The 19,266-nt window shown below is 41.0% G+C and overlaps 1 protein-coding gene across 1 annotated transcript in view; it reads right to left on the minus strand.

Moving 5' to 3' along the window:
• LOC144260155 (dynein axonemal heavy chain 5-like) overlaps positions 1-19,266 on the minus strand; it is a 259,923-nt gene that overhangs the window by 184,490 nt on the left and 56,167 nt on the right. Inside the window, exons 18-26 of the mRNA XM_077808714.1 lie at positions 18,475-18,678; positions 15,749-16,153; positions 15,471-15,589; positions 14,200-14,336; positions 10,515-10,677; positions 4,637-4,748; positions 4,180-4,308; positions 1,604-1,803; positions 1,356-1,509 (exon numbers count right to left, since the gene is read on the minus strand). Coding sequence (XP_077664840.1) covers positions 1,356-1,509; positions 1,604-1,803; positions 4,180-4,308; positions 4,637-4,748; positions 10,515-10,677; positions 14,200-14,336; positions 15,471-15,589; positions 15,749-16,153; positions 18,475-18,678 — 1,623 coding nt within the window. The remainder of the gene's footprint in view (positions 1-1,355; positions 1,510-1,603; positions 1,804-4,179; positions 4,309-4,636; positions 4,749-10,514; positions 10,678-14,199; positions 14,337-15,470; positions 15,590-15,748; positions 16,154-18,474; positions 18,679-19,266) is intronic.

The raw sequence follows: 19,266 nt of genomic DNA on the forward strand, positions 1-19,266 counted from the left end.
TAGGTTCTCTACAACTGACATCACAGAAAGACATAACAGGGCATGGACTGGTGAAAAGTGAGCAAGATCCACATATGTATATACATATATGTGGCTGCCCAGGCCTAGCAATGTCCCTATGCACAGCCCCTTGCAAAAATTATTGCAACTCTTAACAGTATTGAATGCATAAATGAGGTGTATAAGGGCTAGTGTCAGGCAGAATAAGGGATTGCATTTGTCATAAATATAAAGGGAAGGGTAAACTCCTTTAAAATCCCTCCTGGCCAGAGGAAAACTCCTCTCACCTGTAAAGGGTTAAGAAGCTAAAGGTAACCTTGCTGGCACCTGACCAAAATGACCAATGAGGAGACAAGATACTTTCAAAAGCTGGGAGGAGGGAGAGAAACAAAGGGTCTCTGTCTGTCTATATGCTGCTTTTGTCGGGGATAGACCAGGAATGGAGTCTTAGAACTTTTAGTAAGTAATCTAGCTAGGTATGTGTTAGATTATGATTTCTTTAAATGGCTGAGAAAAGAATTGTGCTCAATAGAATAACTATTTCTGTCTGTGTATCTTTTTTGTAACTTAAGGTTTTGCCTAGAGGGATTCTCTATGTTTTGAATCTAATTACCCTGTAAGATATCTACCATCCTGATTTTACAGAGGGGATTTCTTTACTTCTATTTACTCCTATTTCTATTAAAAGTCTTCTTGTAAGAAAACTGAATGTTTTTTCATTGTTCTCAGATCCAAGGGTTTGGGTCTGTGGTCACCTATGCAAATTGGTGAGGCTTTTTACCAAACCTTGTCCAGGAAGTGGGGTGCAAGGTTTTGGGATGTATTTGGGGGGAAAAACGTTTCCAAACAGCTCTTCCCCAGTAACCAGTATTTGTTTGGTGGTGGTAGCGGCCAATCCAAGGACAAAGGGTGGAATATTTTGTACCTTGGGGAAGTTTTGACCTAAGCTGGTAAAGATAAGCTTAGGAGGTTTTCATGCAGGTCCCCACATCTGTACCCTAGCGTTCAGAGTGGGGGAGGAACCTTGACAGCATTATCACAGCATTAGCCAGAATTTACCTCTCCACCAATATGTGCTATAATATCTGAATAATACAAAGTGAATTGAGGTAAGCATTTCAGCCTTAACTTTAAAGTGTCTTGCTCTTGTAGGTTTGAATCAGGCCCTAAGAGTCCAACCCTGCAGACCTCACTCTGGAAAAGCTCCCTCTGAAGTTATCTGTGGTAATTTTTCCTGAGTAAAGTATGGTATAATTAGACTTCCTCAGTATAGACTAACTTCTTTTATTTAAAAGGTACTGTGGTTTGGCTGTCTATAATGTGCCTTCATATATTGCTATTATAAATCAACAGACCTGAGGCAGCTGTTTTGCAATGTCTCCACCAACAAAAACAGCTTCAAGGTAAATCCAGAGGTTTTGTACAGTAATCCAATTTTCAATTATTTCTGTGGTATTGGCCAATTTCTGGACCCACTGTTGGATCGTGGGCTTGAATGGTGCATTGTACCTGTTATATGAACATGAGTAAAAAAAAAAAGATTATGGTATTTTATTTGTACTTATTATATTTATACAATATATTCTTTTGTTAATTTTTGTACCTGTTGCTCATGAGGGATCCCAAAATCATGAGACTATCCTCCATCAGAGCTATCTTCTCAGAAGTATCTGAGCCTTTCAGAAGCAATTCTCCTCTGGTTTTGAACTGGCCAAATGTAAAGACATGAGTACTCCACTCATTGATGACATGTTTCAGTTTTGCTTCAATATCCTTTTCTTTAACAGCACTGATGCAGATATCCTAAGTAATATCAAGTTATTGTGTTTTATTACACTGAAGATAATGTAATATCTACTTATCAAAACAATTAAAACTCATAGGCCAAATTCAGAGTTCAAAGGGAATTGTACATGCTCAGAATTATAAATTAAAATGGATCAAAATGACTATATTGTAAGACTGGAATATGGTTCACCTGTTCTATCGGCCAAATTTTGTCATCAGTTACACTTAGCTAGTCACATTTCAGTGACTTAATTGGACTTTTACAAGTGCAACTGAAGGCAGAATTTGTATCTGTACATGAACTAAACCTCTCCATTCTGTGCTGGGGATGGGTGGGAATTTACATTACTGATGTGAAATTAACCAGTAAATCTTAGAAAGAGGGGAGAGTCTGTCTCCACATAAGCCCCTCCATGTGAAAACTGTGTATCTGTGTGAACACTGTGTATCTTGGGTTTGACAGAAGCTTGAGGACATGGCTCTCTGAAGGAGGGTAGAGCTGTTCTGCTAGATCTTCTAGAAGAAAATCTTGTGACAGTTTACAGCAACATTACCTTCATATCTGCAGCTTCTGTTGCCCCTTGCAGGCACCAGTGGCATCACAGTCACTAAAATGCCCATGTTGTCAGAGGGGAGTGGGGCAGACACTCTGTGTGGATCACCCAAGATCCACCAAGTTCGGCTACCAACCATCATAGATTCCACGAAGCCCCATGACTGCAGGGTGATGTCCCTGATCCTTCCACAAAGCTAAATAATCCTGCCTCCTGTAGAAAGCATCCATACAGAGTGTTTGACTTAGTTTTTCTCCTTCTATGTTGTCATAAAAATAAAGGGAAGGGTAACCACCATTCTGTATACAGTGCTATAAAATCCCTCCTGGCCAGAGGCAAAACGCTTTCACCTATAAAGGGTTAAGAAGCTAAGATAACCTCGCTGGCACCTGACCAAAATGACCAATGAGGAGACAAGAGACTTTCAAATCAGGAGAGGGGGAAACAAAGGGTCTGTCTGTCTGTGTGATGCTTTTGCCGGGAACCAATCAGGAAGGCAGACTCAGAACTTCTGTAAAGTTAGTAAGTAATCTAGCTAGAAATCGGTTAGATTTCCTTTTGTTTAATGGCTGGTAAAATACGCTGTGCTGAATGGAATGTATATTCCTGTTTTTGCGTCTTTTTGTAACTTAAGGTTTTGCCTAGAGGGATTCTATATGTTTTGAATCTAATTACCCTGTAAGGTATTTACCATCCTGATTTTACAGAGGTGATTCTCTTACCTTTTCTTTAATTAAAATTCTTCTTTTAAGAACCTGATTGCTTTTTCCTTGTTCTTAAGATCCAAGGGTTTGGGTCTGTGTTCACCTGTACAAATTGGTGAGGATTTTCATCAAGCCTTCCCCAGGAAAGGGGGTGTAGGGCTTGGGGGGATATTTTGGGGGAAGACGTCTCCAAGTGAGCTCTTTCCCTGTTCTTTGTTTAACACGCTTGGTGGTGGCAGCATAGGATTCAAGGACAAGGCAAAGTTTGTACCTTGGGGAAGTATTTAACTTAAGCTGGTAAGAATAAGCTTAGGGGGTCTTTCATGCAGGTCCCCCCATCTGTACCCTAGAGTTCAGAGTGGGGCAGGAACCTTGACACATGTAGAATAAGACAACTTAGTCCATACTGTTTAAAGGGCTAATCTCTTGGCTGACAAGCTCACAATATAATTTAAGTTTAAAAGTTTTTTTTCTCCTTTTTGCCATCCTTCTGCTCTTGCAAAAATTATCAGGCCTTGTAAATCTAACATATTTGCTGGGTGACCGTGCCCAATAAACACAAAGGCAATAGATTTGTACTGGGTGCACATCACAAAAGACTACTTGTTTGCCAGCCTCTTTTGGTCCTGTGAAATAGTGGATTTCTTGCTCTTCTTTAATATTCTCCCAAATCACCCTCAATATATTAATCTAACACCCAATCCTGCGAAGTGCCAAGCACCCTCCACTCTCACAGAGTTCAGTGGGAGTGGAGGTTGCTCATCACCTTACAGGATCAGGCCTATAATGACCAATTTCTCTTACTCCTGCATGAGACTAGAGGCAAACAAAATTACAATAAGTAGCATCTAAAACCAGAGTTCAAATTAGCCTTACAAACAATAATAAGAAAGAATTCTTTAGAAGTGTTAGCGTTAATACATCCAACCACTTTTCTATTGCTCCATGATCAAAGGAAGTGAGCTAACCATTTCAGCTACAACTAGCTGCCAAATTCCATTCTCCAAATGAACTAAACAAGCAAAGTTAAATTTGTTTGCACTATTAAGCTACGTAGGAATGGAGGACTCTGAAAGTGCAGAATCCCAGATCACAAAGCTAGCCTTTAATGCCAACAGAAGAAGAATGTGTACCTCAATATCTTCCTTATATTTTAACAATGAGGCATCCATTATGTTCTTCAGAGAGAAACTTTCAGAGACGACATCAAACTTATGGCCAGTTACTTGTGCAATTCTTTCCCAGTGTCTTGGCATCATTGCCTAGAAAAGTCCACAGGCATTAGAGTACAATAACATTTTAAAATCCGTATTATTTTTAGGGGGGAAATTATTATGCAATTTTCCACTGAAACAGTTCAATATCGGGAAATGTCTCAATCTTCATTCCATTAAAAGAATTACCATTCATCTAGTCAAGCTGTGAAGTATTTTGTCTTTAGTTGTCTGTAACTAATCCTAATCAGATGTTACCATGCATACAGTTGCTTTGATCTTTTAAAAATGAAAGGTTGAAAGCATCTTATACACATAACAACATTATTTTGATCATCAAGTTAATCTTATCTTTAAAGTACCATATTGAACTAACTTTGTTTGCCATCATTTCAAGCAAAGGACAACTCTCAGCAAAATCATCAATCTTCTTTTTTAGGTCGTGAAAAGCTTGCCATTCCTTCAGAGCCTTAGGCAATTTACGAATTCTAAAAAGAGAATGGAATATCAGATTTGACATACCCATCATTCATGTTCTTTTATAACTGTTATCATCATCTCACCTTTCAATTTGTGGACAAAAAAGACTGTAAATAAAACACCTGAGTGCGACAGAGTGAAAACATCCCATAATATACTGAAAAAACCTTATGGAATTAAGATAAGTTTTACTGAGTTAAATTAAACCTCATTGAATTAGAGTTAACACTGTTGTGGTACATTGTATTCAAAATGAAATTGTGAATGTGCTACTCTGGAATTGTATAGCAAAGGGGGATGAACTTCCTTAGGGCATGTCTACATTATGCGCAGGATCGATGGTCAGCCATTGATCCAGCGGGGTTCAATCTATCGCATCTCTAGTCTAGGCATGATAAATCGACTTCTGAGCACTCTCCTATCAACTCCGGTACTCCACCAGAGCGAGAAGCATAGGCAGAGTCGACGGGGGAGTGTCAGCCATCGACTTACCACAGTGAAGACACAGCGGTAAGTAGATCTAAGTATGTCGACTTCAGCTATGTTATTCACGTAGCTGAAATTGCGTAACTTAGAGAGACACTCCCCTCCCCCCGCAGTGTGGACCAGGCCTTAGTGATCAGCCATTCAAGGTCCTCTAGAGAGGTGCAGAAATACTAGTTCAAACTGGATTCTCCAGAGGCAAACAGACAAAGAAAAGACTTTTGGATAAAAAGCTTGAGTTTAGGCTGACTCAGGACCTTCTTCCTGATCCCACAAATAGATAGGACCCCGATCTGTGGAGGGGATTGGAAAGACTGTGGGCTCATTCTGAGATGAAGCTCTGACAAATGTGTGATCACAAAGAAACCGTTACGATGGGGTGCTGCCTAGTAAGCTTATTAGCATGCATGTAGGTTCTTTTATTGTTTTTTATGTTTTTTTACCTTAAAAATAAAGTAGCCTTGCTTTGAAAGACCTGTGTGGTAACTTATATGTGTAGCAATTACACTGTTATCCATCTCCGAAGAGAAAGTAAGCAGGTCTGTTTGGGCAGACTGCCTGTGCTGTGAATTACACAGTGAAGGCAGGCAACTGTCCAGCCTGGAAATACCATGGTCAGAAGAGAGAGGGATGTGTGTCTCCACCCAAGAGAGGCCACAGCTGGGGAGTTGGAAGCCTGAGCATGGGTGCCCTTGCTGGAGCACTGAGGGGAAATAGAGGTGCAGTTGCCCTGAACTGTGACATTGACCTGTATGAAAAAAATTTAAGGTAATGAAAAACTACTTGAAAATTGTTTCTCTTCCTCCCTCCTCAAAATGTAGGCCCCAATCCTGCAAAGATTTTAGCATGTATCTGTAGCTTTATACATCTGAGTAGTCCACTGACTTCAAGGAAGTTACTCACATGTGTAAAGTATGCAAGTGTTAAAGTTTTCACAGGATCATGGCCTTAATTATTAATTTACAAATAGACCCATTTTTGCAAACATGCACAAAAGATATCAATTTTTCCAAGCAATATGAGACCTCATAGTTGGAGGGCAAACGGATGGGTTTTTGAGCAGAAAAACAGTCCAGTTTCAGTCCAAATGATTTTGCATTGTTATTTTACAGGGTCCCCATCACTCTGATATTTGGACATACTTTGCATGACTTAAAGCCGGATCACTTAACTTTTCCATATTAAAGGTGTTTGCAGTGTAGCTGTAGCTGTGTTGGGCCCAAGATATTAGAGACAAGGTGGGTGAGGTAGTATCTTTTATTGGACTAACTTCTGCTGGTGAAAGAGACATGCTTTTGAGCTTACACAGAGCTCTTCTTCAGGTCTGAGAAAGGTACTCACATAAAAAGAGCAGATTCATCACTCAACTTCAAAGCGAGTACAGACACAGCCCTGGCCAAACTGGCTAAATGCCCCAGACGTCATAGTCATTGGAAGCCTGAGCAAAGACATGCTTTCCTCAGGTTATGTTTTCGGAGATTTAAGATGAGACAGATGGTCAGATTCTGATCTGAATTGTATCTACTTAAATCCTGAATAATACCAGTGACTTCAGTTAAGTTATTCTGGAGTTACACTAAAACTGAGATCAGAATCTGTCCCAGACTGTTGATAAAGCAGTGAGATACAAGCAGAGGACAGGAGCTCCAGAAGAACAGGCTCTTCCATGTACAGTAGTGATCTCAGGCATGATTCTGCTTTGATCAACCTCAGTGGGAAAAGGATCAGGCCTAGTATGTAAAGGGGTCAAGAAAAGACTGGTACAGAGGAGTGGACGAAGACCGAAGGGGACCAGAAAGAGACAAGACTATGATTTTTTTTCCACTAGGTGATTGAGACAAAACTCCTTTTGTTTTGAGCAACACTTTCATTAGCTTTTCAGGCACCCTGTGCATAATTTGGTTATGCTATAGATTTTATAATCCCATAAACAGCAAAACATACTATGGGCCTGTGACGGGGCAGCTGCCCCCCACTGGCTGGTAAAGGGTCAACAGCAGCCCTTGGAGCGGTTGCGCAGAACCCAGCCAATCAGAAGAAGGCTTGAAAGCAGCCTATCGGGGCCAGGCTGGGCCCTATAAGAAGGTTGCAGGGCAGAGAGGAGCACAGTCTTTCCCTGGACAGCAAAGGAAGAAGAACTGGCTCTTAGAGAAGCATCTAAGACAGAGCAGTGGTGGGCAGGGTCAGCAGAGGCTGGGAGAGCTCTAGGTTGACCACTGCCAGACTGGGGCCACAAATGGGCAGAAAAGGTGCTGGGGCTATGGGGAAGCAGGTAGTGGAGGAGAGTTGTAGGAGGGCAGTAAGTGGCTGCCACTAAAGGGTCCCTGGGTCAGGGCCCAGAGTAGCGGGCAGGCCTGGGTCCCCCTTTAACTGCCACTTGCCAGTGGTGAGAGTGGCTAAGTCAGACTGCAGTTTGCCCTTGGACGAAGGGACTAGAGTGAGGACTGCAGTGAGCCTCCGGAGGGCAGTGTCCAGAAGTGGACGCCGCGGTCTGGGAGTGACATGGGTCCGACTGTGAGGACAGTGGAAACCAAGAAAGTAACAGAGGGCAAGACACCACTAGCGAAGGCATGCTGCTGAAAGAGCTAATTCCCTAACCAACCAGCAGGAGGCACCGCTATGGTGAGTCCGACCCCATTACAGGGCCATAATCCCTGCTGTGATGATGGGGGAACAGAATATCTGAAGCCTGTACATAGGGTCCGCACATTTACAGTCATAGATCTCAGTTCTTTGGCAACTCTGCCCATACCACTGTACACCAGGATTTTGAGTTAGAACAGGTATGGGTCAGAGGAGAAGCAGGAGAAAATCTAGTGGATCTGCCAGTAGCTGTAGTCACCAACCATTGATCCAGATATTGCAGAGGAGGAGTGCTAGGGGTTATTGCAGTCTTATAGATTCAGTTGTGGCCACTCCCTCGATGAAATCTTGGACCTACTGATGTCAATGGCAAAATCCCCATTGACTTCGGTGGGGTCAGGATTTCACTTCATGGCTCTACTGTGTTCCATGGACTGTGGGAAATATTTCTCCTCTGAGCTCTCACAAAGAATCCCTATGAACCAAGCCTGGCTACTCAATCTCAACAGAGGGGGAAGGCTTTGGTTCCTATAAAAGAAAATGGAAAACTGAAGGTATAGAAATTGATAGTCACTTGACAGAATTCTGCCTAAAAAGCTCAAAGATTTTGGTTGCGAATGAAGGACCCAATTACAAAATCATAGACTCTCAGAACTGGAAGGGACCTCAAGAGGTCATCTAGTCCAGTCCCCTCTACTCATGGTAGAACTAAGTATTATCTATACGATTCCTGATAGGTGTTTGTCTAACCTACTCTTAAAAATCTTGAATGATGGAGATTCCACAACCTCCCTGGGCAATTTATTCCAGTGCTCAACCACTCTGACAATAAAGTTTTTCCTAATGTCCAACTGTGATCGGGCAGTTGCCCCACCCCCTGAGAAAAGGGCTGGAACAGGCCTTTTGAGGCTGCGCAGACTGGCAGCCAATCAATAAAGGCCTGTGGAGGGCCAATCAGGGAAAGGAAGAGGCAGCCATCAGGGCTGGGCGAGGCCCTATGTAAAGACTGCCTAGCAGAGAAGAAGGGAGTCTCTCCCTGACTAGAGAGGGAGAAGGACAGGCTCCTGAAGCAAGGAGCCAGCACCTTGGACAGAGCAGTGCTGGGCAGGCTCTGGGGAGCAGGAGAGAGCTCCAGCCCCATTACCTGCGAGGCTGCAGACCCTGCTACCAAGGGCCAAGAAGGTGCACGAGGCCAAAGGGGAAGTGGCCCAGGAAAGAATAGGCAGACAAGAAGGGAACGAAGGAGGGCAGAAAGAGGCTGCTGCTAGAGGGTCCCTGGGTTGGGACTCAAGAGTATCCGGTGGGCCGGGCCCCTCCTTCCCCCCTTATACTGCACCTGACCACGGAAGACGGTGGCCCATAAAGACTGCAACTTGCCCTGAGCTAAAGGGCTAGATTTTGGGTTGTGGTTGGCCACTGAGGCAGGTGCAAGTCCCAAAGTCTGCTGTTAACACCCCCCACCCAGAAGGGAGTGAGACTGGAGTAGTGGGCACTGCTGGAGGGCAGTGTCCTGAAGAGGACACCGCCGGGCGGGGAGCAATGCAGGTCCAAGGCAGCAGAGCAGATGATGGGCAAGACACCACACACAGACGGTGCTCCATGACTGGACTGAGCTAATTCCTGGAGCAACTAGCGGGAGGCGCTGGCGGTGGGGAGTCTGGACCCTGTCACGCCAATCTAAACCTCCCTTGCTGCAATTTAAGCACACTGCTTCTTGTCCTATCCTCAGAAGTTAAGGAGAACAATTTACCTCTCTCCTCCTTCAACAACCTTTTATGTACTTGAAAAGTTATCATGTCCCTCTCAGTCTTAAACAAACCCATGTTTTTCAATCTTCCCTCAAAGATCATGTTTTCTAGACTTTTAATCATTTTTGTTTCTCTTCTCTGGACATTGTCCAATTTGTCCACATCAATGTGGCGCCCATATCCCTTTCCGCAGTACTCCATCTAGGCAGTCATTTCCCATTTTGTATGTGTGCAGCTGATCGTTCCTTCCTAAGTGGAGTACTTTGCATTTGTCCTTATTGAATTTCATCCTATTTACTGCAGACCATTTCTCCAGTTTGTCCAGATCATTTGAATTTTAATCCTATCCTCCAAAACACTTGCAACCCTTCCCAGTTGGGTATCATTCGCAAACATTATAAGTGTACTCTCTGTGCCATAATCTAAATCATTGGTGAAGATACTGAACAGAACCAAACCCAGAATTGATCCCTGCAGGACCCTCACTCAATATGCCCTTCCAACTTAACTATGAACCACAGATAACAGTTTTCCAACCAATTATGCACCCACCTTATAGTAGCTCCATCTAGGTTACATTTCCCTAGTTTGTTTATGAAAAGGTCATGTGAGACCATATCAAAATCAAGATATATCACATCTACCACTTCTCCCCATCCACAAGGCTTGTTACCCTGTCAAAGAAAGCTATCAGGTTGGTTTGACACTATTTGTTCTTGACAAATCCATGCTGATTGTTACTTATCACCTTATTGTGTTCAATGTATTTATATTCATGCAGCAGCTGTGTTGTTTTTTCTGCCTCCTTCTGCCTGAAATTTCTGCCTCTTGGATATTACATAAGGCCAAAGTTAGAAATATATAAGCATGCTGAAAAAATTCCCTAAAGGATCAGCTCTCATGAATGAAAGATGGGAGAGAAGAATTTTGATGCATTTCAACGTATACTAAATCATTTACCTGTTTTGAAAATCCAGAAGCTCACTGTTAATTTTTTCAATGTCCAAGTCACTCCAAAATATTTCATAGTATCCACTGATATTAGCATTAACTGAATTGTAAAGACCATAAAGTTTCTGAAGCAGTGTAAGCTCCCGTTTTATTTTTTGTAGTTCTGGATATTCTGTTCCAAATTTTAAAAGAAGCAAATTGTTATTATCTACTAGATTCAAACTATTTCAGAAAAATATAATCTGTGCCTTTTTAAAATGAAGTTTTAATAAACATAAAGGGTCAGGTTTTGACATCATTATTCACACTGAGTAGTTAATACTCCTCAAATAGTCCCAAAAACAGTCCCATTGAGCAAAAGTGTCTGGCCCACAGTAATTACTCAGTTTCCAGCCAGTGTATGACCACTTCTTTATATCATAAACCTAGCCATATTATGGAGATACAGCTCATGACTTTGTACTTAAATTTGTGTTGAAGAAGGCAGCTAAAGTGGAGACTTAGTCTACCGATTTCATATGAAAACTAAAATATTTTCTTCCCAAATTTGCACCAGTTACAAAAGAGGTACAGATTTAATATTAACATTTAAAGTGATCCTATAAAATATGTTAAAAGTTAGAAGCATTTAGAAATGACCCAATTTTTTAAAAAAATCACTCATTTTATCACAGTGCTTTGGGGATCCCTAGCTAAATATATTGTTAAAATTTAGAAATGTCAGACTTGCCATTTGCAGGCACATTTCTTCCTTCCTTTTTTCTTTTTTTTGTTTTGTCAAAGTTACAATAAAATGTTAGCATACTTCATTGTTAATGCTACGATTGTGACGGAGGTCACAGAATCCATGACTTCCACTGACCTCCATGACATTTTCTGCCCTGGGGCTGGAGCTCCCAGCCAGCCCCACCCCCGCAGCTGCCCAGCCGCCCTGGGTATCATCAACATGCAGATCCTGCAGCTTCCACAGCAGTGAGGGACCCAGGAGCCCCAGCAGCAGTGAGAGCTGAACCTGCCTCTGTCTTTTGTCAGGGATATTTTTAGTGAAAGTCAGAGACAGATCACGGGTTTCTGTGAATTTTTGTTTATTGCTAGTGACCTGTCCGTGACTTTTATTAAACATAAAAGTGACAAAAACTTAGCCTTGTTCATTGTACATTACTTACTCAGGATCAGGTTAATAATCAAAGAACCTGACTAAAGATTCTGGCTTGCTCCATGGAAAGCCCGTCTCCTCTGAGTTTGCCAAAAAATAAAGGGTGACCAAATTTCTGAACACCAATGAGGTTGCTCTATATAGACTTTTAATAACATTTGGGGAGTTGACCCAGGAGCAAGCTGGAACAAATGGTTTAAATCCTAAGATATACACACTTTTCATTCACAAATTTGTTAGTCTCTAAGGTGCCACAAGTACTCCTCTTCTTTTTGCGGATAACATGGCTGCTACTCTGAAACTGAACAATTTTGATTGAAAATAATGTTGATAATAACCTAGATGAAAAGATGGGTGAGGGATTAGGACAAAGAAATGGGTATGGATGAGTGGGTCTCTATATGGGAAAGGGGATAAACATTTTTAATTAGTGTAGCTCATAATGAAAATGTTTATAAATTACTGTCTAGATGGCACTGGAGTTCAGTTGAGATCCATCACATTTTTGCTGCTAGGGAGGCGCTCTGTTGGAAGGTTGCAGGGAAAGGTGGTTGTGTCCAGAAATGAAACAGTTTTGGGAGGAAATTATTAAAAAGATTCATCTTATGACAAAATGCCAACTTCCTAGAGATCCCTCGACCTGCTTACTTAATACCTCAGTAAAGGATCTACATTTTAAACAGAGCAACAAATTAATTTATTACTTATTGTTAATAGCTAGACTTTGTATTGCACATTATTATTAAAATGACCCCCTCCTCCTATGGAATTGTGGCATAGTAAAATACAGATGTCCTTGTAATGGAAAAGCTTTCACACCATGAACCACCAAAAAGAGGATAGGTATGTATATATATTTCTGATGTCTCATAGGGAAAGCACTAAATTGAATATTTACAAAATAAGGTGTTTATTACATTTTGGTCATAACTTTAATTTAAACCAAAGCATTTGTTGGGGAAGGCACTTTACTCTAGACAAGGAACATATTTTACTACAATGAAGCTGACACTGAAAGCATTTACCAGTATCACTATCAGGATTTACAGCATTACGGATAAGGTGTCAACGTCCCCTCTTTGGTCCAGAGCCTTGCTGGACCCCATCTCCCAGAGAACCTATCCCTGACATAATTTTCTGTAGCCCCATCCCTTCCTGTCAGAGCTCACTGTCCCTTATTTCTAACCCTACCCCCTGTTGTTTTTAACGACCTTGCCCTCATCACCTCTGCCAGCCCCTAGGCCTACACTCACACATACTCATATTAACCATGTACTCATATTAACCATGCCCACTCACACAGGGACCACAGACACCTTAGTACCACACTCAATTCAACAAATTTTTATTTCAATTCATTAATACTGGACTGATAAGACAATCTACTCTAAAAGTGTCACCAAAGCGTAACAGAGACAGAAGCTCAGGTTCTACGTGCAAGATGCCTTTCCAATCTTCAATAGCATGCACACTGTCTCCTGGATGCGGTCACTATGGGTATGTCTACACTGCAATTCAACACCCAGGTGTGGCCTCTGTCAGCTGATTCAGGTTCACGGGACTTGGGCTAAGAGGCTGTTTAGTTGCTGTGAAGATGTTTGGGCTCAGGCCAGAGCCCATGCTCTGGGACCGCGCAGACAAGCCCAATCATCTACACAGCAATTAAACAGCCCAGTAACTTAAGTCCTGCAAGCCCGAGTCAGCTGACACAGGCCAGCTGTGTTTGTTTAATTGCAGTGCAGACATACCCTTATATTAACAAGAATTTGTCATGTTGCATCTCCTTCGGAGCTCCATTTCTCAAAAAAGCGTTCTTCTTTATGTCAGGTAGAATCTATGGTTAAACTCATTTCTGCACAGGATTGTCTAAATCATCTGTAACTGCAAATAAAAGATTCCTTTGAGGATGTTGACCCAGATCTTCAGGTGTGTCACAATGCCTCTTTGTGCACCGGAGGAAGTCACCTTTGCAGTAACCCAGTGCCAGATTTGTAAAGGTATTTGGGCACCTAAAGAGGCAGATAGGCGCTTAGTTGGATTTCAAAAGCACCTAGGCACTTTTGAAAACCCCAGTAGGTACCTATTTGCATCTTTAAGTGCCTAAATACCTTTACATATGTCACCTCCAGCCCTTGGGCAACAGGGGACCAGTTTGGTATTGGATACAAACTGCTGCAACCGCTATAATTTTCCTTTGATTTTAGTTCGTGCTTTTGAAGCAGAAGTACCTGAGGTCTATTTTGTTGTCATATCGAGGTCCTAAATTGCCACAGATTTGTTGGAGATGCCTATAATAGAGTTAATTAAAATCCATAACCTTTTAATTTCTCCAGCTATTTGTTTAGACCTCCAGATTACAAAAGCAAATGTTGAGATGATATCCCTGTGACAATATCTGATTAGCCCTTTTTACAACTAAGACCCAAACCTTAATGGACAAAGCTGCCAGCCAGACAGCAACCACATGAACACTTGGCTAATATTATTTGCTTGACATTTATTTTGTGACGTTTTGAACTCCAACTGTGGCATCATTACCTGTGACAGAAAGACCAAATAATTCTTCCCCACCAGAAAAAGTGATATACTTTCTCCACAGTTCATCAAACTTGGCTTGGAAGACTTGTAATCTATCACTTGCTTCCCAGGGAGGAATGTCTTCCACACCAGGGCCTCTGCAAAAATCAACATAGTCAAATTCACATATACAGTAATACCAATTTTGCAGGTTTTCCAAAGAGCATCATAGAGGTACTGTTTAAAGAAATGGAAAACTCTCCTAGCGCACACTATGAAATATTTTTTAAACATAAGGGATTTTTTTCTGATAATTGACGTTTATCACAAAAGATCTGAGAAGAGAGACCAAAAATATAATTGTTTTGACATCAGATGTTGGTCTTTCCTAAGGGCCTTTCCTACATTTTTGGTGACACAACTCGCCCAACTGCCAGCATCTGAAGTTAACAAGAACAAAAAGTTCAACAATCATTTTGTTTTGTTTCTATTGCATTAATTTTGTTTTTAAACATATATTTTAATTAATGAGATTTTCACTTTCACTCTTCATGAAACAAGGGAGGTGGTGGAAACTCCGTCCTTAGATATTTTTAAGGTCAGGCTTGACAAATCCCTGGCTGGGATGATTTAGTTGGGTATTGGTCCTGCTTTGAGCAGGGGGTTGGACTAGATGACCTCCTGAGGTCCCTTCCAGCCCTGATATTCTATGAAGGGAAAAATCACTACAATAGATAGCAATCAACACTCAGTGGAGAAGATTACAACAGTTAGTGCCAGAGACAAAATTAAACAATCAAGTAAATACAATGAAGGTATATGATTTTTGCCCCTAACTGTAAACTTGGATGGCTCAGAGCACTGGGTAATGGGATTCAGCAGGCCTGAATCTCCATTGACTTCAAAGGGACTATTCACACATTTAAAATTAAGCACATGCTTAAATGCTTTGCTGGATCAGGACCTTAGAACAGTTTGACTTGAGATCTGGGCTGAGGTTCTGGTTGATTCTTATGTTTTCCAATCCTAATTAATTCATCTGACATTTCAGACTTGAATCTTATACTGAAATTACTGAAATGAATCTATGGCAATAATAGTATTTGCCCAACCCACACCTTTAACTGTCAAACATATTGGGAAAAAATTGTACTTTTTGAAATTATGTATTTCTTTCAGCTGTAATGTGCTTCTTGCAGCCTCTTGTTAGTTTCCTGAAGACACCTTAGATGTACCATTCTGGAACAATTACCAATGTAACATAATGTTGTACTGCACCATGATTCACTCACTTTTCATTATAGTCTGTGTAAAATTCCACAGCTTCAATCTGGAACTTTTTAACACCATTCAGTAAATCTGTTTTCATGGATGGTTGCACTTCAAGCAGCAAGTCCTGCATCTTCAATACCTGTCATAAGTAAATATATGGCATAAAAGTGAAAATAATCAGGAGGATTTGAAATAAGTGAATGTTTAAAATAAACTGGTTCTCCTCCAGTTATGTGGCACAAATTCTGACAAGAATGACTGTACTTTGCCTACTCTAGAAGTGATAAAGCTACAATACCTGTGTGTTTAGGTTCTTCCAAGCATATGCCAACCCATCAACTCTTTCTGCATTTCCATCTTTAAACAGTAGATCATATTTATGTAGCAGAGCATAAGATTCTTCTATAGGTCCAATTGTCATGTCAATTTTAATCTCAGCCTCTCTTATTTCCTTTAGTGCTTCCATTGCTCCTCGCACATCATCAAGATCATTGACTGGCCTGTTTAATCGCTTGCTGAGATTGTCAATGAATGTGTAAATTGCATCCATGTCCATGGCAGCTTTTTTTTTTAAAGCTAATCCAAATGATCTCTGCCTCAAACGACATTCCTGAATTAAGGCCATTTTCAAAGACTCAGTTGCAAAATCCACTGATTCCAATATGCAATGACTTTGCAGTTCTCTAATTTGGATTTCTAATTGCTAAGAATAAAACAAATTATCAACTTTACTGCACTATAACTTTTCTCTGAACAGCAGAAGAATTTTAGGCAATACTTACAGAAAAGTAATTAATCTGTGTTTGGAATTCAGACATCACTGGGTTAGTCTCTAGAAACTCTTTTACTTTTTCCTCTGGATCCTATATAAATGGAGAATTGTGTATTATTGTTTAACATTTATAGTAGCCTCCTTATCCCCCAATTGGACTAGGTGCTGTTCAAACATAAATGAAGACATGGTCTCTGTCTCAAAGAGTTTAAGATCTAATTTAAGTTTTCTAAATCATTCCAACTGCTTTGTTTTTCTGTCTTCTCTCCTTTTCCCCATTACCCTTTTGAATCACATTTTCTGTATCTGTCAGCAGGAAATTGACACAGACCATGATTCCAGTTACCACTCCAAATATTTCTATGGAGTTTGAAATCAAGCGACCAAAACTATGGTGGGAATTTTTAGTCTACCCATCCCCACTCATTGCAAAAAACTCATATTCACCAACACCTAGCACATCTTCATGAAGTTGAAAATACACTCCATAGCTGCCTAACAGTAGCTGAATGAATCAACAGTCCCTTCTCCCAGAAATTGTATGTTTTTTACCTACACTTTACAGCTACTAATATCAGACTAGGGCATATTTAGCACCAGATCATTTAGCATACAGTGTAGCTTGGTGGGAGGAGATACTAATAATGGCACTGGCAGGACATTCTGCTTCTATGGGGGCTGGCTGTTGGGCTCTGTACAAGTTGAAGTTGCAGTTTCACCTCCACCCTCACACCCAGATATATTTTTGGTCTTGTATAGGCTCACTTTGAACTATCTGATCTTCATGCAGGTGCTAATCTGTAGCTGGCATTGGGAAGTCTTCGTGATTACACTTTTTGCATCTGCTGAGGAGATAGAAAGCAGAGTATCACCTGTCTAGTGTTGGTTACGGAGACCATGGCAACTCACAATTTGCACAAATGGCCTCACAGAGACACTGAAGAGGAAGAAGGACAGCACTGATTCCTGCAGAACTCTATACATAAGTGCTCTTGTGGATGAAGAGCAGCTGCCATTCACAACTCTTGGGATATTACTGGATAAACCATTTGTTTAATGGTTTAATGATTGAAACCATTACAGTGCTATATCATTTGATCTCGCAAGTCTTGTAAGTGCACCAGCAGCAACGGTGGCCAACTCTGTCAAATGCTGAGGAAAGATTAGGTAATCACTGAGGTTCAGCCCCTATTCATGGCCATGAGGTATCTCCCCGTTGGGGCTTTCAGAGTGGTCTCAATGGCAATCCCTGGTCTGAAGTCTGACTGATTGTGAATGATCCAGAAAGTCAGCAGATGCCATAGACTGTTGGAGCTTGTTTGTCACAATGTACTCTATGATTTTGCTTAGGAGGGGAGGTTGGAAACAGCCAATAGTTAGAGAGATAGCATTCATCATGTGCAAGGACCAGACAGACTCTCTCATTCTTTAGCATGAAGGGTTCTTTAGCATGAAGCACTAAAGGAGGCACTGATAATATATGCTTCTCTGCACTGGTTTTACTAATCAGGAGCTTCCCAGATCTATGTCACAAGTTATTACTTGCTAAGCCATTGATGGGGCCAAACTCAGAGCAAAATCCCATCCACCATCCTGGACTCTGTTCTGTTTTAAAATCTTCAGTCCTGGCTTGTTTTTCCTGTATGCAGTTTATCCTTTCTGTGAAGCTGGATGAAAGCTCCTTGCAGCAGCTGGTGCTTGTGTCTGAGGTCTCATTTATGCATTCAGGGAGGATTAGCCAGTTCACTCTTTGGAACATCTCTGCAGGCTCTGATTTCCCAGAGGCAATGGTGGAGGAGAAGATGATTCTTTTCACTTTCTATACAGCTGAGGTACATTCCTGTAGCAAGTCCTTCTGCTGTTGCCAGAAAGATTCAAAGTGGATTTTATGCTACCAATGTTTTGTTTTTTCTTTCTTCTGACCAATAAAAGATATTACCTCACCACTTGTTCTTCTGACATAGTTCATCAGTGAATTGTGCTCATTTATGTAGTCAGTAAGAAAGGAAGGGAAGTATCAGGGCTGAGGTATCAACTTTATACTGTAAAATTTTAAGATCTAGCAAACACCTACAAAAAATAAACCTATTGCTCCTAGAAAATGTTTGAGGGGGAAAAAGCATGAAACAGTCAAAATTATCCACATTTACAGGAAACACAATTTATTCATATAACCAAAAGTAGATCACTCTACCCAGTAAAAAGTAGCATATTTTGCAATAAAGTGAGATATATTAATGTATCTATTTAACCTGATTCCAGATGCTGGAGAATTTAGCAAAGCTCTTCAAAATATCCGCTGCATCAGTTTTAAGAGATAAAATTACTGTGGTAAGCTGGATCATAGCTTTGTTCACATCCTTATGTTCACTGATCTGTTTGTCCAAAGGTCTCAATGCCACCATCTTGGTGAGTTTGCTCTCATCACCCAGCTCTGTGGCAGCAGTCTGTTCCATCTGACATAAATGAAACAACAGTAAACCTGTGTCCAGTAGTTTTACTGAACATTCTACAACAAGAATGAGCAACTTATGAGCGCAGATAAAAACAAACGAAAAACACCCTTCATGAATAACCACTTGCTCGTAGTTTGGCTCATGTCACTGAATTATAATTCTATTCTTAAAGGTGACTTTGTAAAAATGGTTTTTGTGGGATTCCATGTTTGTCTCTCAATGATTTCTATATCAAATGTGTGGCATTTACGAGTAATATTGTAGGGGCGGGAGTCTCCTAAACTGCCAGCCCTGCAGTTCCTGTCTGGGCTCTGAGAGCAAAGCTGAGTTTTTTCCTTCTTGCACATACAAGCTTCTGTAAGCTGCAGAGGGGTAACTGGAACATAGTAAACAATTCTGTTCTGATCATGCATAAGGAGAAATTGAACCCTACTCCCTCTCTCTTAGCTGTTTTCATGATGTAGGGTTAAGAGAAGGAAAAAGCAGTAAATCCTTTATTTTTGTCACTGAAATCTGCAGATATCACTAACTACACATGGAACAGATCTGCCAAAGAAAAAGGAACCATTTTTACAAAGCCACTTTTCA

This window comes from Eretmochelys imbricata, chromosome 2, assembly GCF_965152235.1.
Source record: "Eretmochelys imbricata isolate rEreImb1 chromosome 2, rEreImb1.hap1, whole genome shotgun sequence".
NCBI lineage: Eukaryota > Metazoa > Chordata > Testudines > Cheloniidae > Eretmochelys > Eretmochelys imbricata.